General features: G+C 50.5%; 10 protein-coding genes across 10 annotated transcripts; 7 read left to right on the top strand and 3 right to left on the bottom strand.

The window, feature by feature from the left end:
- Window positions 1–281: 281 nt before the first annotated feature.
- On the top strand, window positions 282–1,380 carry N7525_009050 (uncharacterized protein; the record flags this gene model as incomplete). The annotated part of the gene is made up of 2 exons (XM_002563125.1): window positions 282–438; window positions 521–1,380. 2 exons carry the CDS (start codon window positions 282–284, stop codon window positions 1,378–1,380), a joined length of 1,017 nt encoding a protein of 338 aa, XP_002563171.1.
- Window positions 1,381–1,983: 603 nt separating this feature from the next.
- On the top strand, window positions 1,984–3,599 carry trm5 (tRNA (guanine) methyltransferase; the record flags this gene model as incomplete). Its single annotated transcript, XM_002563126.1, has 4 exons — window positions 1,984–2,278; window positions 2,346–2,447; window positions 2,506–2,583; window positions 2,632–3,599. 4 exons carry the CDS (start codon window positions 1,984–1,986, stop codon window positions 3,597–3,599), a joined length of 1,443 nt encoding a protein of 480 aa, XP_002563172.1.
- Window positions 3,600–3,966: 367 nt separating this feature from the next.
- Window positions 3,967–4,607, top strand: N7525_009052 (DNA-directed RNA polymerase II subunit RPB4; the record flags this gene model as incomplete). Its single annotated transcript, XM_002563127.1, has 3 exons — window positions 3,967–4,157; window positions 4,222–4,349; window positions 4,480–4,607. The coding sequence occupies 3 exons, from the start codon at window positions 3,967–3,969 to the stop codon at window positions 4,605–4,607; spliced, it is 447 nt and encodes a 148-aa protein (XP_002563173.1).
- A 1,503-nt stretch (window positions 4,608–6,110) lies between these two features.
- N7525_009053 (putative C6 transcription factor (OTam)) lies at window positions 6,111–8,237 on the top strand (the record flags this gene model as incomplete). Its single annotated transcript, XM_002563128.1, has 1 exon — window positions 6,111–8,237. The coding sequence occupies one exon, from the start codon at window positions 6,111–6,113 to the stop codon at window positions 8,235–8,237; it is 2,127 nt and encodes a 708-aa protein (XP_002563174.1).
- A 790-nt stretch (window positions 8,238–9,027) lies between these two features.
- N7525_009054 (uncharacterized protein) lies at window positions 9,028–10,128 on the top strand (the record flags this gene model as incomplete). The annotated part of the gene is made up of 4 exons (XM_061214579.1): window positions 9,028–9,137; window positions 9,167–9,557; window positions 9,621–9,806; window positions 9,994–10,128. The coding sequence occupies 4 exons, from the start codon at window positions 9,028–9,030 to the stop codon at window positions 10,126–10,128; spliced, it is 822 nt and encodes a 273-aa protein (XP_061069010.1).
- A 572-nt stretch (window positions 10,129–10,700) lies between these two features.
- N7525_009055 (mitochondrial 54S ribosomal protein bL21m) lies at window positions 10,701–11,477 on the bottom strand (the record flags this gene model as incomplete). The annotated part of the gene is made up of 1 exon (XM_002563129.1): window positions 10,701–11,477. One exon carries the CDS (start codon window positions 11,475–11,477, stop codon window positions 10,701–10,703), a length of 777 nt encoding a protein of 258 aa, XP_002563175.1.
- A 435-nt stretch (window positions 11,478–11,912) lies between these two features.
- On the top strand, window positions 11,913–12,958 carry N7525_009056 (rRNA-processing protein NSA2; the record flags this gene model as incomplete). The annotated part of the gene is made up of 5 exons (XM_002563130.2): window positions 11,913–11,915; window positions 11,989–11,999; window positions 12,052–12,594; window positions 12,672–12,884; window positions 12,943–12,958. The coding sequence occupies 5 exons, from the start codon at window positions 11,913–11,915 to the stop codon at window positions 12,956–12,958; spliced, it is 786 nt and encodes a 261-aa protein (XP_002563176.2).
- A 760-nt stretch (window positions 12,959–13,718) lies between these two features.
- Window positions 13,719–16,178, bottom strand: N7525_009057 (serine/threonine/tyrosine protein kinase MPS1; the record flags this gene model as incomplete). Its single annotated transcript, XM_002563131.1, has 1 exon — window positions 13,719–16,178. The coding sequence occupies one exon, from the start codon at window positions 16,176–16,178 to the stop codon at window positions 13,719–13,721; it is 2,460 nt and encodes an 819-aa protein (XP_002563177.1).
- A 972-nt stretch (window positions 16,179–17,150) lies between these two features.
- Window positions 17,151–18,888, top strand: N7525_009058 (PWI domain-containing protein; the record flags this gene model as incomplete). Its single annotated transcript, XM_061214580.1, has 7 exons — window positions 17,151–17,254; window positions 17,328–17,418; window positions 17,480–17,650; window positions 17,700–17,823; window positions 17,867–18,173; window positions 18,227–18,599; window positions 18,757–18,888. The coding sequence occupies 7 exons, from the start codon at window positions 17,151–17,153 to the stop codon at window positions 18,886–18,888; spliced, it is 1,302 nt and encodes a 433-aa protein (XP_061069011.1).
- A 559-nt stretch (window positions 18,889–19,447) lies between these two features.
- On the bottom strand, window positions 19,448–21,661 carry N7525_009059 (putative cell wall protein; the record flags this gene model as incomplete). Its single annotated transcript, XM_002563133.2, has 1 exon — window positions 19,448–21,661. The coding sequence occupies one exon, from the start codon at window positions 21,659–21,661 to the stop codon at window positions 19,448–19,450; it is 2,214 nt and encodes a 737-aa protein (XP_002563179.2).
- Window positions 21,662–25,283: the final 3,622 nt, after the last annotated feature.

Raw genomic sequence — 25,283 nt, forward strand, 5'->3', positions numbered from 1 at the left:
GGGTCCATGTGTGGAGACCCGACAGCCTCAACGGGAGAGAAGGTCATCTGTGATTGGGATCAATATGCGAAAGTAGACGAGATTGTCTCGGACCATTCTCCATATCTTATATTCTATTCATAGCACAGTTCTAGTCCACCTGGGGACTCCAAATGTCTTAAACCTGCCAAGACCTCGTGGAGTCTCGATAAGATAAACAGGTTCCCATGGCGACGGCATGATCCAGAAGACATCGTTCATCTTCCTTAAACATCTGGGGAGAAACTGTTCACGGGTTGAAAATGTCCTCCCCTCAGAAATACCCAGGTTCGCCAGCAAGTACGGCGCGTTTGCATCGCGGCCTCTTCAAAGATGGTCTTTGGCGTTGTAACTGCCCAGATCGGCCAGTTGCCGTCCGTCGCGAAACTAAGAAGAAGGGACCGAACTTCGGCAAATGGTGTATGTCGAATCTTGCTTCCGGGGCTCTCGGGATGGTGCTTGGAAAACATCTTTATAGAGTAATGACTGACATAAGAAATAGTTTGGACTTGCGCGCAGCCTCCACATCTCAGATGCAGCTTCTTCCTATGGGCAGATGACGCCACAATACGTGAGCAAGCAACCGTTCTTGCCAACTCGCGATCCGAACCCGACCCTACCTCGCTCACCCCACAACGGCGCACGCCAGGGCGTATGAATAACGGACTACTCACTCCACAGACCGAGCGCAGGTTCATCAATACCCCACAGCGCAACTTCAAGTCACCCCCCAAGACAGCTAAGGCCAGAATGATCTCCGAAGCGTCAGACAATTTTGGCTGGAACGATGACTCGGATGAGAATGATGAACTTTTCAACACACTTTCTTCCAGCCAGACAGAGAGTTTCATCTCGCAACCCAACTTCCATCCCGAATCCCCGTTCAAGACCCCCCGCACCTCTGCGGTGACCTCGCCCGGAAAGCGCAAATTGGCAGAAGTAGCAAATGATAATGCTTCCTTTGACCAGGCTGCGCCGGCGACGCCTTTTTCATCCCGCTCCTCTCGCACCGATACATTCCCTCCCTCGTCTGCGGAATTATGCATGACGCCCACGCCTAGCAAATACAACGATGTACTCTCCGCAGACTCGAAGTTCGATACCTCGGATCTTGCAAAGAGTCTACTCGATATTCTGGAGAAACATAGTGTTGTGTTGCCAAACAAAGCGCAGGACGAGGTGGTCTGGCTGCTTAATCGGCAGGAGTTGAAGACGCAAGGGATTATCCGTGGGCGGGATTTGACGCGCCTGGCATTAAAGAAGAAGGATGGAGAGATTAAGAAGCTGCAAGACCGTGTTTCTAATCTGGAAGCTCAGAGGGAACTGGATCGTTCTCTTATTGAGGGGATGAAACCGTACTGAGGGGACAGCTTTGGAATTGGGGTGCACATCCGGCTTACATTACCAATGTTGATTTCAGGATGGAATGTGGATGTCTTAGCATACATTTGGCTCAGCGCGGGCCGTCCATCTTACGAACTGTTACGAATATATGATTGTTTTGGATCTGTGATTATCGTGTTGTCGTCTCAACATCCTGGAAAGCAGGGAAAACCTGAGCATGTTTTCATTAATAGGCAAAACCAGTATACTCACTTGATAAAATATGATGGGCTTTAATAGTAGAGGGTTGTTTGGGATATGTCCTTGGATATAGAATACTTTGGCGTAGGGGAGAGATACAGACAAATACTACATATTCGGTGAGCCACATCTCCCTATCCACTCGAGTATCCCTCAAATTAGTCATGGAAGATAATACCTTACCTAGGTAGACACTTATTTAACACATTTTGTGACACATTTTCTATTATATTTCACATGTACTTCTCATGGAGGATATATAGATCGAGATAAGGACGTCACGTGGACGATAAGAAATAAATTATCGCGCCGCAATGCGCCTCGAGCTTCGAACAAGGAGACAATATCCAACAGCCCGAAATTAAACACTCTCTACCTCCAATGAAACCGACAGATGCAGCTTCCGAGCAGGCCACTCTTCACGAGAACCCCGCCATGTTCAGACCTCCTGTGAACCGTGCCATGCGCACACTCGACCGGTCATTTTTCCGGAGAAACGTGCCCCTCTCCGTCGCCCAGGTTTTTAAACAAAGCGATATTTCGAACGTACGGAAGGATTTGGTCAAGAGCCACGACCTTCTGGTCTTGCCACGTATTAGCTCCATCCGTGAAGTGAAGGATCAAGATGGCAAGGTGTTGAAGGCCATGTTGTTGCGCGAAGACCTGAAGGTGGATGGTAGGTTCATTGGGCTTGGATCGGCCCTAAGATTGATGGATACATCGGTTCTAATAGAAGTTTATAGATAAGGCAACATGGTCGCCTACTATCAACGAGCTCGTAAATAAGGGAACGGTCGCATTGGGACCTTATGAACTGGTATTGGACTATGACCATTGGTCATACGGTATGCTTGCGATCATGTTTTCTCCTCAGCCAAGTATTCCACGCTAACATTCTCATAGCCGAGATCATCTCGTCAATTCTACCTGAGGACCTGATGGAAGAGATCCCTCAAGGCTTCACTCAAGTGGGGCATGTCTGTATGTTCGTCTGAGTCACTGGCTAAAACCGCAATACTGACGAAACAGTGCATTTAAACCTCCGCGCCCAATACTTGCCATATAAGCACATACTTGCCGAGGTTCTCAAGGACAAGAACCCGACCGTTCGCACCGTCATCAATAAGACCGAAGACGTCGGCTCACACAGCCAGTTCCGCACCTTCCCATTCGAACTGCTGACAGGCGAGAATGATCTTAACGTCATCCAGCACGAGCAGGACTGTGAGTTCCGGTTCGACTATGCCCGTGTCTACTGGAACAGCCGCTTGGAGACCGAGCATCGCCGACTAGTCGAGAAGTTCGAGCCCGGCGAAATGGTCTGCGACGTAATGGCCGGCGTCGGCCCCTTCGCTGTGCCAGCGGGCCGAAAGAAGATCTTCGTCTGGGCCAACGATCTCAACCCGCATGGATTTGAAGTTATGCAAGACGCTATCCCCCGTAATAAGGTGCAAGACTTCGTTACCCCCTTCAACAAGGATGGTCGGGAGTTTATCCGTTCCTCGAGTCGGTTGTTGCTGAATGCGAAGCCTCTTACTGTCACTATCCACCCCAAAGTGGGCAGAGAGAAGCAGCGCAAGGTCGCGCAAGGCAAAGGATCCCCGCTACCTGCGCCGAAGATATACACTCGTCCCACTATTGTCAACCACTATGTCATGAACCTGCCTGCTACGGCCATTGAATTCCTCGACGCCTTCCCCGGGCTCTATGCTGGCGAGGAGCACATCTTTGCACCTAACACGGAGCAAAAACTGCCCATGATTCACGTTTACTGTTTCTCGGGACACTCAGATAACGAGGTGGATGATCACATCGATATCTGCGAGAGAATCTCTGAGCGTATTGGGCACAAGATTACTATCGACGACTGTGTGGGCGGCAAGGGTAACCAGGAATTGGAACTCGCCATTCACAATGTGAGGCTGGTTAGTCCTAAGAAGCAGATGTTCTGTGCTAGCTTCCGCCTGCCGCGGGAGGTAGCTTTTCGGAAGGTATAGATTTGCTGTATAGCTGCATGTGAGGCGTTTGGGACTTGCTCCAAGGACAAAAGAATAAGACTCTGGTACTCTATGAGACAACATCTATATACTATCGCTAGTAATAAACAAGTATTGGCATCCCATATCGGATTTTATTGTTATACTTCTTGATAGAGTAGGCGGTAACAGAGTCACCGCCTTGAAATGCCGGGTGTGAAACTGCAGAGATCAACGTCGCGCTGAAGAAGGTCACCTCATCTTCTTTACAGCAGATACACGGCGTCGACGAAGTAGCTTTGGACAAGTTATTTTCACCAATACATTCGACTGAGAGTGACTAGGCTACATACCTGAAACTACGGAACATTGCCCCTCATATTGCACAATGAGCGTCCCACTCCCCCCACCTACGCACCGCAAGCGCGCGCTGCCCCAAGGCGAGCTCGAAGCCGCCTCCACGCTCAAGCTGGGCGCTGATCAACACACGCACACACTCTCACTTTCGGAAGCACGACTCGTTATCCACAAGGTGTTGGAGAACAAGCGACGCGGGGGCAACAAATACGAAGAGCCGGAGTAAGAGCACCACAGACTACCCGGTGTCAAGGTCGAATACTTACCTGTGATGCTCTTTTTACAGAAACTTGACCAAGACGTTGGATTACTTGGACGTTTTTGCGCGGTTCAAGGATGAGGAGAACATCAAGGCAGTCGAACGCCTTTTGAACTCCCATACGGAACTGGAGATGTTCGAGCGGTCGCAGCTGGGTGAGTTTTTTATTTGCACTGCCCCTTCACCCATCGGCCAAGACCTCCGATTTAAGGCACATGCGCCTGCATAGCATTGGAAGGAAGATTTGATAATGGATTTACTGACTCGGGGTCTTCCCCTGCACAGGTAGTCTGTGCTGCGACAATGCTGAGGAGGCCAAGTCTCTCATCCCAAGTCTCCAGAACAAGATCTCCGACGGAGACTTGCAAGAATTGCTGGATGAGCTGACCAAGCTGCGCAACTTTACCGAGTAAATAAAATTCGCCACAAGCCGATCGCATTTTCGTCTCATTTTTAGGAGCATGGAGTTTTTTGAGGGCGTTATTTTTCTTTTTGCAGGATTTCCAAGTGAAGATCCTCGCATCGGATGTCAACCTTGGAACAGGCCATAGGTACAGATGGGGAGATTGATGATTCATAATAGAAACCTTCCCGGGCCAACCATCATTTCTTATTACCTACATACCTACCTGGGTAGGTACCTACCTAAGTACCTAGGGCAAGCAGTTTGGCCAAGTCCGTGCTCTTCCGTTTGCCACCGGGAATAGTAATTTAGCATGTGCCGGGGAACGTGTCCTTGACTCCGGGGTGTTCCACTCCGGGAGCATTCGAAGCTAAAACATCCTGATTTGGGAATGTATTACATATTAGATTGCACGCAGCGGTCAAGAGAATAACAGCGAGTCAGGCACAGTGAACGCTAGAGGTGCATTAGCAGAGACATGCACAGGAGTATGTACGTATATTAGGCTCTTAGGCTTTTCCCTCCACATTCCATTTCACCCCACAGTTTATGATTGCAGAGTTTCTCGGGCGCTACTGCGACCTTTTAGTATGGGACAAGCTGTGATTGGCCGGGTGGAAAGCCGTTATCACTGGTTGCTGATTGGTCCGGGACAACTCTGACTCGACCAGTCAGAAAGCCGAGTCATGCAGGGAAGACCATCCCTGGGTAACGGGAGAAGGGAAAAAGGGAGATTTAAATAGATTTAATATTTTTGATAGATTTCAAATCAGATCGGGCCATTCACAAGGTTCTTATTATCTAACTATTTGATCTATATCCCCCCTCTCTCTCTGTAAGAACTCCCGAGGTCGAGAAATTGATGACCTAAGGATATTCCAGTACGTAATGCAATGTCTGCGTTCAGAACCAATCAGCAAGGGACAGCTTATCTTTGACAATTAAAGTGTCATAATTGTCAGTCACTTGCTTAACTTGATGGGGGTTTTTGTTACGAGAGGAAAAAGCTGATCTTCTGGTACTCGGGAAACTAAATAATTTTTGGTTTTCAATGAGTTTATATTACCTATTAGATCGATCGATGTCATCATCTTCTTTCTTTTCTTTCTCTCTTCTCCTTCAACTTGATTCAGGTAGTTATCTGTAGTAGGAATGACGGAGCGAACTATTCGGCATCTCATCCTGCTACAGTCACTTGCAGGCTCATCTCCCTGATATATATATACATCCCTTCTGTCGAATCACCGGTGCCGGCTTCGGATTATCGTGAATTTATTTCGGAGATAACCAACTTTTTTTTTCCCTTTCTGATAAGCGTATGTGTCTCTCTTATCACCATGATCTTATCCAATGACTGACTCTGTATATTTCAGAAAATAAGAGATCTCGAACTAGATCCCTAGATTGCGGAGTTATACCTCTGGAGTACACTCCGTGAAGACCCTATCAACATCTTCCTATCTCCGTCCCTATTTGCCCGATTGTCCTGCCTACAGGGCTAGTTCCGGTCCACATGGCTACTGTTATCACCATCCAGCCTTCGGGCTATTCCCAAACCCATTCCCCTGATCTCCGCCGAAAGACGGGCTCGACCCCAACGCTCTCTCCATCCCCCATCTCCATCAACTCGACCCTTCCCCGCGTACGGAATGGAGCTAGCTGTGACGCTTGTCTCCGCAGGAAGAGCAGGTGTGCCATGAACGAAATGGTCAATAAATGCTACTCATGCGATTTTCATCGCCAGGAGTGTACCTTCACCCTCACAGCCCAATCCGAGGTTCCATCCAAGAAGAGGAAATTGGACGAGGGCCTGGAGCCCACAGAAGGAATTAAGCGGTATGGGATCCCAACCGGCTGGGGATATACCTCAGCTTCGCATGTAGAGAGAAATCGTGCCCTAACAATACCCAGACCCTCTACAATCCAACCGGCGCAATCTATCCCGGAGACCGAGTCTCACCCGCTATCAGTGAACATGATTCGCCCCGGATTTTTTAATCAGACAACCCAGCATATTGGCATGACCACTGAGCTGGAGCCAACCTTACTAGAATATCTTCCACTGGACCAATACGACGAATGTACCGTCTCAAACTCACGTGTGCGGAGATGTGCCGACGACGGCACCTTCATGCGCGTTGTCGACACCGTGCCTGGCGGTGACTCACAGGCCCTATCACTCGATGTTATTGAGAGCATGGTCGCTCCCTACGGCTCAACACTGATCGAGAAGTTCTTCGACCATGTACACCCTTCGTTCCCAATTTTGATAGAGGAAGTTTTTCGCCAATCATACCGTGAGCGCCGCGGCCTCTCACCGCTACTACTCGCCGCAGTCTATGTCTTGACATTGAAATTCGTCGACGTCGGTGCCAACTCGCAAACTGCGCGCAAACCCGATGCCGCACGGCTAGAGGCTTCGGCCTTGAAGCTGCTGATGGATTCTCTGCAATTCCCCAGTGTGTCGACTATCCAAGCCGGGCTGCTGCTGACACAGAAGTCGACGCTAGCTACGGCATCATTAAATGGTCAGCTGGTCACGGCCGCTTTCGAGCTGGGCCTGCATCAGGACTGCACGAAATGGCGTATGGAGACGTGGGAGAAGGGTCTGCGGAAACGCCTCGCGTGGGCTTTGTATATGCAGGATAAATGGTCGTCGTTGGTGCATGGCCGACCCTCGCATATCTTCGCCTTCAACTGGACGGTCAAGGATCTCGTGGAGCAGGACTTCTCGGATGCCTTTGCCTCCGGCACTGACTCCTCGCACGATGAAACCGCCGTTGGCCACGGCCCTCTCCTTTTCTGCCACATGGTCGCACTAACAACCATCCTCTCCGACATCCTCGACCGTTTCTACACACTGCACGCCATCGAAGAGTTCTCCGCCGCCGGAAACCAGCGCACACGCATGATCTTAGAAAAGGCCAAACCCGCCCAAATCCGGCTTAAAGACTGGTTCTCCTCCCTCCCGCCATCTCTCAAGATGGAGACCTCAACCGGCGAACTCGTCGAAACAATAACAGACGAGCACGCCCGCAACGGCGCCCTCCACCTCGCCTACTTCGCCACCGAAATAACCCTCCACCGCTGCATCGTCCGCTCCCTCCTCGCCGAAGGCACAGACCAGTACCTCGCGCACATCTGCCGCTCCGCCGCAAAGACCCGCCTGATCTCCGCAATGGACTTTGTCAACCGCCTCCGCCCTGCCCACCTCCGCTCTTTCTGGCCCGCCTCCGCGCGCACTAACTTCTCCCTTATCGGCTCATTCGGCATGCTCCTTCGCATCACCGCCCCGACAAGCGAAGAGGCAGACTTCTACCGCGTCCGCCTGTGTGAATACCGCTGGACTCTAGGCGTCAGCCACAAGAACGCCGAATTCATGGGCTTTGCCCTGCAAAGCCTTGATAATGCCACCGCGCTACACAAGCACGTCCCCGCGAAGCCGGGGATCGAAGAGCTTATGGCGTCAACTAACAAGGATGCGCCACCACGCATGCCGACTACGGCGCTTGGCTCTTACGATGAGGCTATGATGGATGCCGGCACGGCGGCTTCGAGCTCGGTTATGTCGGGTCTTGCGTCGCCAGCTACCTCTGTTAGTGATATGGAGGATGGGGAAGCCTCTATGGCGCCCCTGTGATCACGTCCACCTCGTTTCCTTCTCTTCTCGTCATCTTAGCTTCATATATTTTCTCGACTCCGCCTCAACCTCGCATCTACCTCATTTCTATCCTTTCCACTCTGACGTCTTCTCACGACTCCATTTCTGCTCCGGCGTTTTCTCGGGAATTTGCTCTTGATTTTCTGGGAGCGCTTGATTTATTTGATATTACTACCCCATGTCCCCGAGTACGCTTACAGCAGTGGACTGCAACCTGTTACCTTTGTGAAGGAATTACCCTTTGGAATATCTGGATTGGACCGGATTACGCTTCATGCATGCCTTTTGGTTTTCCCTTTGACCGACGCTATAGACAGGAATTATGTGTATAGATTGCATAATGAATTATGATTTTATTCTTTTGATTATGGTGGCCGTATGTATCAAATGACGACAGCGTAGTAGATGTTGGTTTCAACTTCGAAATTGGATAGTCTCCTGAATAAATAGGTTGTCCAAGTCAGGCGGCGGTGCAGCGATCAACCCACGGTGAATGAACCTCAGTGTCTTCGTCTGTGGAGGACACGGAGAGCGCCGTCCAGAACACATGCTTCATTAACTCGAATCGTGCTCTATGATGGACGAAAGACTTACAAGGCCTAGAGCGCACAACCGAGAATGGAGGACAAGCGGCGTCTGATGGGGAGCAGATCCATGGTCGCTCTTAACTCCCACTTCCAAGGTTATTTCTCAATATCACTCATCCGTATCACTATTCCAAGGTCCTTCCTACGTTCACTTCCTCACAACTATCTTGAAGGTGATCGGAATGTCCTCTTTCACTAGGAAGGAAGAGCCTAAAGGACCACTTCTCACAGGTCCTACCGGACAGCGCATCTCAGCTAAGGGATCTGAATCCAGAAATGAGGAATCGGACATGTGAGTATTTGAATTACACTGGCAATCAGACAAGATGACCACGATCCCGGAGCCATAACTGATAAATTGAACGATCTAGGCCTATATCTAATTGTCTTTGTTACTTATCCGTTCGCCGGTTGGCTAAATGATAGGACTTCACGCGTTCTGCCTCCTGCGCCCACTGCAAGCTCTGGGAACAGATACACCGAGTCCCAGTATTCGTCTGTTTCGCCATTAGCTGGCCCGCACAGCCAATGCAGTGCGCACTCCAATTGGCCCATTCCAGTACTCGTCTGTCTCCCCTCACTTGTCCCCGACAACCTCTGGCCCTGGTGGGATGCGATACTCGCCTTCCCAGGCCCAGGCATCTTGGTCGCTGTCAGAGGCTTTCGATGGATCCTCTGTGTCTCTGCTTTCCTGGTCGTTGCCTACTTTATCGTATGCTCAATTGTTTCGATTGTGAGATGTTCTCCCGTATCCAAGTCATGAGATACAAGCCAGCCAGTCCACTGCATCGACGAAGTGGCATTCTTCCGGAATGGTGTGGGGAGCATGCTCCTTGATTTCCTGGTACTCTGCCTCCAATTTCCAATGGCCTGGCGAGTGAACACAACCCGACAAAAATGTATTCTAACAGGAATCTTCCTACTTGGTACCAGTGTCTGCATCGTCTCAATTCTCCGCAGCGTCGGTTTCGAGTCAGCAGTCCTTAATGATCCTACTTATACCAGTATTGGTCCGGTAACTTGGTCCTCGGTTGACTAATCTGTTGAGACAATGTGTGCCTGTCTTCCAACGCTTCGACCTCTCTTCCGGCGACTCTTGCCCATCAAGGACATCCTCAGATAGAACCAGCTCTGCTCCTGATTCCCAGAATCAGTCTTCACGATCTATCCGGATATCGCATGTAGATGGAGAAAGCAGTATTACTGGGTTTGTTCCATCGTCTTCGCGGCAACCGTACAAGCGTCGTTCTTCGAAGAAACCCCTCCGTGTACTGGCTCAGTGACCGGCATTCAAGTCAGATGCTTTTCAGCCTATGGAGTGCACAACATAGAACCTTTCTCTTTCATGACCAAAATTCTGAGCCGTATTGCCTGCTGAAGTGATGCAAGAATGACAAGATGGCGGTGGTTGATAGTGTTGTCGATGCCAGCAGTTTCCCATTTCTACCGCCAGGTCATCCTCAATATATTGTGTATGCATTTGCTGAGAAGATTGCGGGTGAGATATTAGGCATTGTTGAATGAAACTCAGTGTTGGTGAGATAGTGACTCGAACTGACCCAAACACTGAGAGCCTATATCTATTCGATGACGTCCCTACACTATTGCAATAGTAAGACCTTCTGAAAAAGATTTCAATAGATATAGAATACAATGCATACAGAGAACAGCCCAAATCGATCTATCTGTACAATATGCCACAAAGATATCAATGCATGGCGGCAAGACAATTACCAACAGTCCGAAGATCAGACAATATCTCGACTACTGTCAATACCTCGAACCACAGCCGAATCATGGTCCGATATCACAATTTCGCCTCAAAAAAGCTTCACCCAAACACCGAACAACCCAATTATGACCGGGGTTCAATTACTGAGCTGTCCGCTGATTCTTCCACGACCACCGCACCTTCCGCCAACAACTCATCCGGCGTCTTCACCCGCACATCCATAACACGCATAAGCGTATAGCGGTGCTTGCTCTTGGCCTGCTTAACGTGCCTTTGTCTCCGCTTCGTCTTCTCCTTGATGCGCAGCGGCTCCGAGTCCACACCCGTCACACGAACCCGGCACTCGTAGATACGCTCGTCGATAGTCGGCGAGCCCTTCATTGTGAAGTCGCGGGATCCAAGCGCCGAAGCACGGTTGAATCGCAGAATGTCGCCTGCCTTAACCTTGGGCATGAGGAAGGGCAACCGAATGTGATCACCTTCTGTCAAGAGGTATGGTCGTGCGTGCAGTTGAGCAACGACGTAGTGCGGCTTCTGGCCGACAAGGTGGGGGAGCTGTGACATGAGGGATTTCGTCACTTTGAGAGGGGAGTTGAAGGTCGGGGCAACGGGTTGTTTGGCAATGGGAACGTGTGCGCGTGTTTGGGGTGTCATGGTGTTTTCGTCGAAAGTGGAGGTCTTGACGTTCTTCGGTTGGGTGTCTTGCGCCCGGGGAGTGGCGCTGAGAGGTGATTCGGGGTGACTGGATGTCGATTGGCTCTGAGGTTGTTGCGAATTCATCAAAGATGCACTTTGGTGAAGGCATGCTCGTTGCTGCAGGGGAGCTGCGGATGAGATTGTAGACGGCGCAGTCAAGCGCAGTTCGGAGGCAAGGCTCCGGAGAGCAGATCGTGAGAACATGTTGACTGGCCGCTTGCCAATGCTCAATGATCGAGAGTGGAAGTGGTCCGCGGTGGTTGATATTCGAGATAGAAGAGCGGCTTCCCCGTAACTAGAGAAATTCACTACTTGCGCAAATGGCCGCTTTGTCACCCGTAGTATCACGTGATGGTTTATATCTTTCGTAGATTTGTAGCAAGAAGAGTAGTAAGTTTTTAATGTGAGCCTCATACTATTGTAATTTAAAGGTATATATCCAATTTTTTACCATTCTGGAGCATTCATTTCTTCTTGTAATCTGTACAAGCTGAGGAACTCGAGAATCGACCTGACCGATAAGCAACATCACGTGCCTCGCTATCTTTTCCCGCATCACAACTTTTTCGGTCTCGATTAGATCTTCAAGGCAAGAATCTCATCACCCATTCACCTCGTGTTGTTCATTCGTCGTTCATCATGGTAAGCTCTCAATGATTTCCTGGCCTCTCAATGTCCAATTTCATCAATTTACTAACTTTTCTTCCACCTACAGCCTCAGAACGAGTTCGTCTCTCCCCGCCAGCCACCGCCCTATCCCCAACTGACATTTTCCCAGGTATATCGAGCGCTGGCAGAAGCAGCATGGCAAGCGCCTCGATCACGAGGAGCGCACACGCAAGCGCCAGGCTCGTGAGGGACACAAGGCGTCGCACGATGCCCAGAACCTGCGTGGTCTGCGGGCCAAGCTGTACCAGCAGAACCGCCACAAGGAGAAGATTCAAATGAAGAAGCGTATCAAGGCCCAGGAGGAGAAGAACGTCAAGTCTGCCGCACCCGACGAGCCTTCCAAGACTCCTCTGCCCCAGTACCTGCTCGACCGCTCGCAGGAGACCAACGCCAAGGCTCTCTCCAGTGCTATCAAGAACAAGCGTAATGAGAAGGCTGCTAAGTTTGCTGTGCCCCTGCCTAAGGTCAAGGGTATTAGCGAGGAGGAGATGTTCAAGGTTATCAACACCGGAAAGAAGACCCACAAGAAGGCCTGGAAGCGTATGATCACCAAGCCTACTTTCGTTGGTAACGACTTCACCCGTCGTCCCGTCAAGTACGAGCGGTTCATTCGTCCCATGGGTCTGCGTTACAAGAAGTGTAATGTCACACAGTATGTTTTATCCCCGGGGAGAATGCCCGCCCTTCGGTTTATCTTGGTTGGATATGGTATACTAACTGTTTGTTCAGTCCCGAGCTGGCTGTCACTGTGCAACTCCCTATCCTGTCCGTCAAGAAGAACCCCCAGAACCCTCTCTATACCCAGCTGGGTGTCTTGACCAAGGGAACAATCATTGAGGTCAACGTCTCCGAGTTGGGTCTTGTTACCACTTCCGGTAAGGTTGTCTGGGGTAAATGGGCCCAGGTGACCAACACCCCTGAGAACGACGGCTGTGTTAATGCGTAAGTTGCTTCGTCTATTCCTATTGCTTATTTCATATCTTAAACTAACCCGCAACAGTGTCCTCCTTGTCTAAATTGACCACCAAGCACACTTCCTCTACATTCCCGGCAGGCACCCGCCTGTCTTCGATACCTCCATGCTCAGGCAGTTCTATATTTCCCTTTCTTGATACATACGGTCTATCAAGACTGTTCTATTCTTGGGCGGTGTTAATGGCGCAATGTCAAGTCCATTGATTTCAAACGAAAAGTATTCCGCATGTTTGGCTGAATGGACATAGCTAGTTTTTAGATAGTCAGGCATTTATCAGCTATGATTTTATGAAGACAACCAGCATCTCCACTGTAAAAGATCATGACTTCGAAGTGGCTCACAGGATAAGAAACACGCAGTATCCAAGTAATGAAGATAGACAAAGGTTGTCAATTAGACGTCTTAACCAAATGGGGAGTTATTGATCTAAGGACGCTGATACTCAAACAGCATCCATGCGGATGCAAGAGAAAATATGAAAAGGCTGATGAAATCATATACAGGAATGAAAATCCACACGCTGCGCTGAAACCGAGATTCGTCAAAGAATACCCTCCAGAAGGCAACATGGTTGGGTCGGACAAACACCCCGAAGGATGATGCAAAGAAAAGAAGAGACAATGCAAAGAAACACAGACAGTCAGATAATCCCGCAAATTAACCAAGCAGACCAAGACAAAAAAGAAAATTAACACTTCCAACACCAGTCATTAAGTCGTTCTAACCAAAAGGGAAAATGAGAAATGCCGATAGGCCAGTCAAGACAAAGGAAATAAAGTAAAAGGAGTGCCTGGGTGTTGTCACGGGTTTTCTTCTTCGAGAGCTGCTTTTATTTTTGCAAAGAAGCCTGCAGGCCATGCAGCCAGCTCCTCTTCTCGGGGTACACCGCGGGCCTTGCAGTGGTTGACGACGTTGGCTAGAATACGGCCAAGCATATCCTGGGTGACTGGGACAGCACCCTCAAGCTGGGCATCGGGATGCAAGAAGGGGTCGCGCGGGCCAAGCATCTCCTCAATAGTTGGTCGGAGAGTTTGGTCACGCTGCAGACAGCGCTTGAGAGTCCGAACAAGTCCAGGGGGCACTGGGACGCCACCGACGCCGAAGGCCGGGAATTCGATTTGTACACGGGGGTTGGGGATGGCCATGATGCGTTCGTAATATTTGGCGATCTTGGCGAATGGTGGTTGTCCGTAGACCATCTTGTACAGAATACAACCTAAACTCCAGACATCGCTGGGTTTCCCTAGTTTCATAACTTTCCCGACACTGGAAGGCAGACCAAGGGACACGTTGGAATCGACCAATGCTTCAGGGGACATGTAATTCGGTGTGCCGACTTGCTGTTCACGGTGAACGTTGACCGTATTATCTTGAATCGCATTTGCGATTCCAAAGTCGATGAGCTTCAGCCGGCCTTGTACCATGAGGAAGTTGGCGGGTTTTAAATCCGAGTGGACGATGTTGTGCTCGTGAACAGCTTGAACACATTCGAGCATCTCCTTCCAATAAAATCGGGTAAAGTTGATATCGAAAACAGCATCTTCGGCGTTCAAACGGAATGTGAGAATCTTTTCAAGATCAGACTCTCCAATCTCCATAAGCACACTAAGAGCATGTTTGTCATTGTTCAGCTCCCAGTCAAACAAGCGCACCACACGGTCCACGTTCTCCAATTTTTTCAATAAGTCGATTTCACCCTTGTATCCAGTCAAAGTCACTGGATCGACATCTTCAATATTGACCCGCTTGAGAGCGAATATCTTGTAATTCTCTGCCATCACCCGATAGACACGCGAGCTGCCGCCTCTACCAATGCAATCGAGTCGAGTGAAATGCTTGCCGTTAATCGAAACTTGGCTTTTCTTTTTTCGTGATTGTGATGTCGACGCGCCTCCTGTGGAAGTAGCAGTCTCAAGAACTGACATCTTCGGGGGAGGGGGAGCGGCCCTATGAGGGGTGTTGCTGCTCCGTGTGGCAAGTATCTTCCGTGCAGAGTTGGTTGCTGGGGTCTCCACGACATCTTTCTTCTCGGTATCGTAAACAACATTATACTTATCGGGTTTGTCCAGCACATTCAAGCCTTGGGGCCTTGCGCGCCGGAAAGTTGGCGGTGGTTCATTCTCTTGGTCCCGGACCGATGGCAAAGCCGGTATTGAAGGAACTTTGAATACGGGTTGTGGTTGTTCCTTCGAGGATTTGTCGGACATTTCTGATGAAGCGGGAGTGGACTTTGAGCCGTATGATTTTGGCGAAGATGACCTAGAAAACGGTCCTTCAACCTCAGCGGGGCGCAGAGGATATTCTCGTCGATTGGATTGACGAGAAAGAGGCGGGCTTGGGTCCGCCCATGACACCTTGGGTGACGAAGGTTTCGCTGGATTGCGATGCCCATATTCGGCATTCTCCTCCTCTCCTTCGACGTCCTCCCGGACGCCGTCAGCCGAAAGATATTGGTGGTTCTCCTCGTTACTCTCTTCGCTCTGGCGTCGTAGCACACCCCTCCGGGCTGGACCGTTTAAGAACGTCCCAGCCAGTCGACCAACCCGCTTCACACGCAGCGAACTGTGTGGAGCGTTTTCTTCGCCGCCGCGACCCCGCAATGCGGAAGAAAGGCCATATCGTAACGCTGGATCATCGTCATATTGCGATTTCCGATCACTATCCGAGCGCTCCGCACTGCTATACTCTTCGCCCGAATTGCGTTCCGACGAGCGCTTTCCTGAAGGCGAGACGGATGCCGGGGATCGCGTATTGCTGCGCGAAACATTGATGCGAACACTCCGTTGGCGTGGGGCGGGGGTGATAAAATCATTGGGGTGGCTGTGGTGTTCTGGTTCTGCGCTCTGACTATTCGATAGTGGGGAGCTTTCGCGTGAGAATCGAGAACCCGACGAGATGGCCCCTATACGGACGACTCTTGGAGCCGGGCTACCGTTAGACGAGTCGTGTGGGGACGAATTCCGAGGTGAGTGGCTTTGCTCTCTTGATGTTGCAATTCGAGGTTCGTGCGATATGTGTGCCTTTTGCAAATGAGGCGAAGAACCTAATCCATCTCCATGCAACAATGCTTTTACAGAAGCGCTGAATTTAGGTTCGGGTACCTCTTCGTCGGAGCTGTCGCCGGAGTAATGTTTGGGCAGAGCCTGTGTTGATGGAGATACCCGTCTGGAACCCGAACGTGAAACCGCGGATCGGGACATCGGTCGGGCTGGCTGTCGGTACAGCTCGTTGTATGCTGGGAGGGAATTCGGGGACGCCATAGCGATAATACCTACATTGAAGTCGTTGATCAATGTGGCCCCTCCAAAGTTGTCGATTGTTTTGTTGATCTTGGAGAAAGCCCAGCCTCCAGGTTTCGTCGCGGGCGCGCTATATAGTCACGTGTTAGATGTTGCTATGGCGACGTCTACACCACAACATGCCAGAGAACATTAAGAGACTTGATTCTTGACTTGAAAATAACATTGCAGGGGATGAAAAATCGATACCAGTCTAGTCTGATGATACTCCAGTTTGCTCGTGATAGTGCTCTGGCAAAGCCCTGGAGTGTTCCAGCACCTGGGCAGTCCCTTATACCCGATATGGAATCGGATAACCTCCACTTATACTACTTAGTTATGTTGTCCTGGTTATACATCTATAGACTACAGACTAAAAGCAATGCTGACGTATTGTTCAATCTAGGGAATATATTCCTGTATGGATCTATATTTCTATTCAGTTTCAGGTATGGCTTTAAGGAGTCTGAAGTATAAGGCCATATAACCATAGAGAATGCAATTGCTGTCTATGGATATGTTCTGAGTCTGTACGGCCTTGGTAGTGCAATTAAATCACAATTTTATAACTGGGTGGCTACAAAATTTCAAAGAAAACGTACACATGTATATACTACAAGCGCTTAGGGCATGCACATATATACTTCAGGAGATTTGATAGATACAACCACCTTGCCATATAATTTTATTCCCTCATCTTATTTTCAAATAGAGATGTAATAGTAAAAAGAAAAGCAATTCATATACGGGTATAAATCTACAGATTAACCTCGCAGAATTTATATGTACTGACGTAGGCCGCCCTGCCCAGGTGGACGACCTCGATATACAAGGCGGCGAAGCAGCTACGGCACCCGCGAGCGACCACAAGTGCAGTTCGACGCCGCGGAATTTACTTATCTCGCGTTTGCTCATCATGGTCTCTTTTTACCCTCACCTCACTCGCTCGCAAAAATGGCGTCTAGCGTGGATGCAAAGTTGATTAGGCAGACTAAGTTTCCTCCTGAGTTCAATAAGAAAGTGGACATGACGAAGGTCAATGTTGAGGTCATGAAGAAGTAGGTGACTTTCCTCCGGGGTCTTGCGATATCTCCGGTTTACTGACATTGCTTTTTCTCCCACCTATTGCAGATGGATAGCCAGCCAAATCTCCAAGATATTGGGGAACGAGGACGATGTCGTCATCGAGCTCTGTTTTGCACATCTTGAGGGATCACGCTTCGTAAGTTGACTGTCGGATATTTAGCGACACTACTTTGCTAACATCGGTTTCTGGTTTCTAGCCCGATATCAAGCATCTCCAAATCCAACTCACCGGATTCCTGGACAAAGATACCCCCAAGTTCTGCCAAGAGCTCTGGTCGTTGTGTCTAAGCGGTCAGGAAAATCCACAGGGCGTCCCGAAGGAGCTCCTAGAGGCCAAGAAGCTCGAGCTCATACAAGAGAAGGTGATTGTAAGCCGGCCTCGACCTTGGATTGTTTGCTAATAATACTACAATTTAGCTCGAAGCTGAGAAAGCTAGTGAAGCACTTCGACGCCAACGGGAACAAGACCAAACCCGCGAACGAGAGCTGGATGATGTGAGACGCCGCGAGCGATCAGACCGCGGACGTGGGGGAAGAGGCGGTGACCGCGGTGGCCGTGGAGGTCGGGGACGAGACTTCAACAGAAGATATTCGCCTCCCCGAGACCGAGACCGCAGCCGAGACCGCTTCCGCGAACCTGCATCTCGACGTGACTTTGACTCCTACGTACCAGCTGGCAATCGTCGCGGCCGCCGTTCATCTAGATCTCCACGCGGCACCCGTTCTCCATCCCGATCCCCAAATCCATCGTCACCACCTCGCCGAAACCGCGATGAACCACGCCACAGACGACGCGAACGTCGCTCCCGTTCCCCAAGCAACCCAGTATCTCCCGAGCGACGCAGCCGCGGAGGAGCGAGAAGGCGAAGCAGTCCGGATTACGGTGATCGTGTTAAACAAAGACCCATCTCCCGCAGCCGTTCCCCGCGCTCACGTTCCCCCAGAGGATACCGCCGCCGACAAAGCTCCGTCCCCCGCAGTGTGTCTCGCTCGCGATCCCGCCGCTCATCTGCACGCTATGCCCGCCGCGACTCTCGCCGCTTGAGCCGCAGCCGCAGTCGAAGCACTGGCCGTACCGGTACACGCGATCGTGGTGAGAACCGTCGCCGCCGCAGCCCCAGCGGTGGTCGCAGCCGCAGCCGCAGCCCCAGCGCCAAGAAGGACACTGATGGCAAGCGGCGCCGCTCTATTGAAAGATACAACCCTGATGAGAAACGACGCAAGATGGCTGATGAGAACGAGGACTCCACCCCAACCCCCTCGAAATCTGATGAACCGTCCAAAACTGATGACAATAAGACAAAAGTTGCCGAGCAGGTTGGTCATTGAGAATAGAGATTCCCGGTCCAACCTCCACCTTGTATCCTCTACCACCCAGATTCAATTCCTACTTAATGTTCGTTTAAAAATTTCACATGTCATGTTCCTCAAGTTGCTATGTCGAATCTGGTACTAACGAACTTGCAACACTTAGACCAAGAAGTCACTTTCTGCATGGGTAAACTCTACTGGATTCCGTGAGAAGTTACTCCGTGAGAGATGTATTGCTATGCGTCGCCGATCTAGCGAGCAGCCGAGCAGTGCTTCGCCGCCAAAGCAGGACTAAACGACAAGCAGCAAGGACCAGTCGGCGGATTGACACCGGCCATGTGTGACTTGATCTTTGAGATTTCCGCCAACCAAATGTGTGCGTTTTAGCGCTGTACATGTACATGTACTTTGTAAGAATTCCAATAACTGTGTTTAATCATGATTGATGTGCGATGTTACATTGTAAGGTGGAATCGTAGCCGGCTAGTTTGTAACATACTCAGTTTAGGAGCTTTTAAGATACGAAACATATCACCAAATTGTATCAAAAGAGCCAAAACAGTAACAAAGAAAGGAATGTACTCCATTAAAGGGAAGGTATATATATGCTCAGGTCATTAGTAAACACGGGATCTTCAGAATGCCAAAACCGAGAAAAGACCAGAACATGAAATATACATGTGATATACATGACAAACAGGACCTTTCAATCACCACACAAGCCGATTAGAATTAGAATTAGATATCTACAGAGACACGCCAGAGGGGGAGGGACGGCAGATCACAGGGTGGGAAAGAGGCACGAGACCATCTCGGGCCGTGGCATCGGAATATATCCAGACAAGGTGTCCGCTTTACTCGCAGTTGCAGACGGTGGCAGTCACGGTCTCGGTGACGGTGACGTCGGAGCCGGAGTCGCCACCGGCGGAGGGCACGGCGGGAGGGCTGGTAGGAGCGGGGGCGGAGGTAGCGGGGACACCGGGGATGACGGTTGAGCTGACGATGGCGGAGGTCTCGGTCTCGCAGGGGACGCTGGCGGCGGGACCGCTGGGGACGGGGATGCCGGTGGGAGAAACGCCGGTGGGAGTCTCAGCAGGGACGGAAACGGTCTGGGAGGCAGACTCGTTGGGGCCGACGGGGATGCCGGTGGGAGAAACGCCAGTGGGAGTCTCAGCAGGGACGGAAACGGTCTGGGAGGCAGACTCGTTGGGGCCGCCGGGGATCACGGTAGAGGAGACGATGGCGGAGGTCTCGGTGTCGCAGGGAACGCTGGCGGCAGGGCCACTAGGGGCGGGTCCAGAGGGAGCGGGACCGGAAGGAGCAGGACCACTGGGGACGGGGATGCCGGTGGGGGAAACGCCGGTGGGAGTCTCAGCAGGGACGGAGACGGTCTGGGAGGCAGACTCGTCAGGGCCGCCGGGGATCACGGTGGAAGAGATGATCTGGGAGGTCTCGGTGTCACATGGGGTGGAGGTGGCATCTGGGCCACTGGGGATGGGAGTGCCGGTAGGAGCGACGCCGGTGGGAGTCGGCACGGCATGGACGGGGACAGTGACGGAACCGGAGCCGTTGGGGCCGGGGATCACAGTGGAGCGGACAATCTCAGAGGTCTCAGTGTCACAGGGGGTGCTGGTGGCACCGGGGCCGGAGGGAGTAGGGGTGCCGGCGGGAACGGAGACAGTGACGGAGTCAGCGGGACGGGAAGGCAAGTAGGGGGTGCTGGAGGGCAGGCTGGGAACGGAAGACGAGGCAGGGGCGGAGGGAGCACCAGGGATGCTGCAGCCGGTGAACCACTCGATGATGATGATCTGGATGCCAGCACCGATGTCAATAGAAGTGCAGCCACCAAGGAAGGCAGCAAGCTCAGCACGGGCGGCGAAGGTCAGGTCGAGGAGGCTACCGCCAGCAGCGCAGACGGAAAGGGCACCACGGAGGTCAACGCTGAGATCGGTGAGAGTGTCGGTCAGGAGACCGGTGACACCACCGAGGAGACCACCAACCAGGTCGACAGCAACGGAGACATCAGCCTCGACACCGAAGGACAGCCAAAGGAGGACGACAGCCTTGAGCTCAACGCCGAGAGAGCAGTCGGCGCTGGCAAGCCAGATGGCGAGCTTGGTGCGGATCTCAAGGTCGACGGAGGTGGCGAGCTCGCCCTTGGCGCATGCCTCGAGAGCGAGCTTGACATCGGCGGCGAGACCAGCGGCGAGATCAATGCCCAGGAAGGCGGCGAGGGAGGCCTTGCCGCCAACAGACAGAATGCCAGATTCCAGAACGTGTGCGCCGACGGAAGCACCAACGGAGATGGTAGAGAGAGCAGTGTCAGCAATAGCACCAATCTCAACGAGGTCACCACCAGCATGGCCATTGATCCAGGCAAGGACCGAAACCTTGAGGTCAGCGCTGAGGTCACACTCCTTGCTGTTGATCCAGGCGAGGAGGGAAGCTTTGACGTCAGCCGACAAGCTGGCGACAACACCACCAGCAGCGCAGACATTCAGACCGAGCTTGACACCCGCATCAAGGTCAAGCTTAGCCTGGACCCAGGCGGAAAGAGAAGCCTGGGCACCAACACTCAGGACGAGAGCAGACTCGAGACTGGCGGCCTCAAAGATACCGTCGACAGTCACGTAAAGCTGGCCCTTGGCAGCAATGTCGGCACATCCGGGGATGTACACGGAGAGAGCAGCCAGGACATCCTCGGAGAGGACGAGCTCGTCGTTGCCCTCACACCACGAGATCAAGGACTTCTTGAGGGAGACGTCGAGGTCGGCGTGGAAGAGCAACCAAACCTTGAGGGCGGCCTTGGCCTTGTGGTCGATGAGACCGGACTTGCAGCCGAGAGCACCACCCTGCAGAGCGGCAGCACCCTCCGCACCCAGACCAGCTAGGAGTTCAACGGAGGAGTGACCGCCGAGGACGAGGTCAAGGATATGAGTCACGTCAACAGTGATGTCGCCAAGGAGCTCACCGAGGAGTCCCAGTGTACGGCGCTCGACAGCCATATCGGTAGGGTAGGCGAGAGCCGAGCCCGCCAGAGCGGCGAGCAGAACGAGAGAAGAACGCATATCGAGTTGTGCGTTGTACTAACGAGTGTATAGACCGAAAACACGATCGGAAATATCAAGACTTCTGAACAAGGAGATACAGAAGCGAAAGACTGGATAGGCAGGCAGAAGCCGCCAAAGGAATTAACGATAGACTGGTGAAAAAGGTGAAAAGAGAAAAAGACAGTTGAATGAAGATCCGAAGAGGTGATCGCCATGGTTGTTTATATACCCCTGATCAACTGCCAGCCGGGAGGCTTCCGGATATCGATTCAAGCGGAACAGATTCATATTGGCTCTACCCCGGTCTCCAATTCCACATTTGGAGCTATCGACCCCTTAGGCTTCAGGAGTAATGGAGCCTTGATCTTTCACGGGCAAGTGGATCATGACTCCTGAGGCTAACAACAGGTGCAACGAGTGCATTACCGCATTGTGGACCTTGCCATGCGAGCTATTTTTGGAGAGTTGCAAAAGGTATGAAGCTATCACATTATTATACAATCTGGATCCCAACTAATAGAACTATTTCCATCCGGGTTATTGAAGTAACTTCATTTAAGGGCCTTGAAAGAAGTGCCGAGAACATACTCCGTACGGAGTACAATATACAAATGGGAAATAAAGAACTACAAAAAAGAACTAAAAAAAAAGAAAACATAAAAAAGAAAAGAAAACTGCCAAGTCCTAAGGGGAAATAGATCAACAAGATCAACCTTGGAACGGTTGAAACGTTTTAACAGCCCGTTTTTCTGTACTCCGTACGGAGTAACCGAGTATCAACTCGGCAACCCCCTATCTCCACAGTGTGTTGAACTATATTCTATATTCTATATTCTACTGACAGATGTTGTATTTATCGAATAATTTACAGCCCGCAGTCCAAGTGCGAGTATCTGAACCTCACAAACCTAAGAAGTATATGCGGCATTCCGAGTGGCCTGCTGTGACTCCCATGTCCCACCCGGGGAATTAGTCCAAGCACAGCATGCACGCTTTTAACCATATCAGGTAACGATAGACAGGTCCGATTCCATTAAACTCGCAAAACCTGTCAATTCCAGTTGCAAGATATCAGGGATTAAAGGCTATTTACGGAGTGGCTGGGCACCTTTCAGCCACCAACTGAATTTTTAGTCTACTCTTTGTGAGGTACGGAGTACAGTGTACAAGCCCATCAGACCATACTTACATGGCTACAATAGTACTCCGTATACTCCGTACGGTCGCCAGGAATGAACATAGTCATCATATTTGACTAGCTATGAAGAAGTACATGGACCATAAACTGCAGATCATACCACAACACTGAGCTGATACCAATTGAACCCGATCCCCAACAAACAGTTTGCTTGAAACAGGGCTACGGAGTTACTGCACCCAAAACCAAGGATAGCAGGAGGTAGCAGCATCTAGGCCTTTCTAGTGTCACTACCTGCACTAGTAACGACGCTACTTAGTCGGGCTTGAAATGTGAAGGGAATACTGAAGTTATGCACTTCACGCATGGGAATATCCCCACTTTTGTGGATTGAGAGACAAATAAGAATAATCTATTAAAGATGGATTAATATCGAAAATAGGCCAAAAGCACCTTAGCTTCTAGAGTGGAGAAATAACTATTCTATCCCTTAAAACCGGAGCCTATCCTGAACTACGGAGTACTCTGTATTTGTTACTCTCAAGTATCCCGATGGTGGATGTTCAATGTATGTTGTATGGGTCAAATCCTCCATAGCGAAACAGTACTAAGTTGATAAGGGGCTGTTGAATGGATTCCAAGAACACAACAGCCATTAAGCTTCTCTTCTCCTGCTCCACAAACTACCTGCTCTCAAACGACACTAAAAGCGCCCTAACCACCTGAACCCCATCCACCTCGGGAACCGGTTCGTTTTTTGACACCTTAACCATGGTCCGTAAGGCTAGATTTTACGATCAACTTTTCAGAGACATATTGAAACAATGCACTAAAATAGTCAGTTGGAGAATAACACAATGTATACTCCCTACTCCGTATGTTGTAGTCCATTTGGAATGGTGTGCTGATCTGCACGAGTCCAATCTGCCTCACCCCACGAGGAGCCCCACGAGCGCTGCAGACAGTGCACATGATGGCCTCTCAACTCTCCTGCTCCTTGGAAATTGCGCTTGGCCTGATTTTCAAGAGGGCGATGCAAAGGATGTGGAACCACAAGCTGCAGTTTCTCATTAGCTGCAGCTGTCCGGCTGTTAGGGTCGGTCTAATGCAGGAGTGTATCTTTGCAACGGATAGTATCTCGGGAAAAATGACCAAATCAACAAATTATGGAACAGATCTAGGTTGACAGAAAGATTCTTCGGGATTCGAGGGACAAACATGTACAAAGTACGTGTTTTCGTCCCTGATTCGATGGGGGCCCCTGACTCTCCATTGAACAACAATTCTGCTTTCGCCGACACAATGCTTAATAATTCACCCAGGGATATCTGATACGAGTACGGAGTACGATGTACGATGTACGAAATACAGTCTAGAACAAAGAATACTATTTCAATATATAAAGCTCTAAAACCGTTAACTTCAACTAGTCCAACGCCTCTCTCTCCTTGGCTGCAATTGCCTCCCCATCGGAATACTTGGCCGAGAATAGTCGCAGAGCTATAGCTACGATACCCTATTGGTTTCTTATCAGCGCAGGTTTGTTGATATTGAAACCGCAAAACATGGAAAAATGTTAACTCCGACATCCGAGGTCCTATTTTTCAGACCTCTCGTTCCGAGGTGATATATCCCCCCACACCCCCTTCGCTTCGGATGGCATCGGATGTTTTCCCTTATAAGAAACCAGAAGGACGAATTTTCAAACATGTTCGAACCTTAGCCCAATGCTCAGATCCACGGCCCACCAGGATCAAACACCTCCTTGAAACAGTTACTATTTTCGTCCCCCGATCGCACAGATAATCAGTGATCCACAAGTTGACGGCAAGATCTGCCGGTAAAATGCCCCAAAGCTTCAGAAGCCATACCAGATAATTCGATAAGCACTACCCGAGTTTTCTTCAAGTGGGGATGGGTTGCATTGGGCTGAAAGCAAGACATCCTCAAACCGATGGCCCCCAATTCTCATCTTGAAACATGAGCTTACCAAGGTCGGCAATCGGGAACTCCCGATCTAGAAAGAACTATACACGATTTTGGAAAAGAATTGCACCGGTGAATAAATCTCTCATACTACTAGCCCGCTTGCAAGTTGCCGGCTATCCATGGTCACATCGCTGGTAGGGCAGATGACCCCAACAATCACTAATGGAAATGTTGGATCGTTTGACTCGAAACGACGGCTTGGTTTTGTTGAGATGGAAGAAACAGGATTCGGATCTTATTCCTGACCGAGTCTTTTCAATCGATCACCGCATTCATATCTAGATACGGAAACACAAACCCTTCCTTCTACTATACGTTGTATACGGTGAGCTCCTACATCAGGTCCTCTCAAACCCGTATCGCACTTTGACTAGCGGTACCGAATTAAGACCAAGATCGGGCGATTCCCGAATGCACTTTTGAAGAGAAGCTGGAATGTCCCATGTCACATGTGAAGAGCAGTAAACTTGGAAGAGTACCATGGTACGCACTACGACGTTGACTGGTTGCTGG

Source organism: Penicillium rubens (genome assembly GCF_028828025.1).
Source record: "Penicillium rubens strain IBT 27055 chromosome Unknown utg000003l_segment0_segment0, whole genome shotgun sequence".
NCBI classification, from domain to species: domain Eukaryota; kingdom Fungi; phylum Ascomycota; class Eurotiomycetes; order Eurotiales; family Aspergillaceae; genus Penicillium; species Penicillium rubens.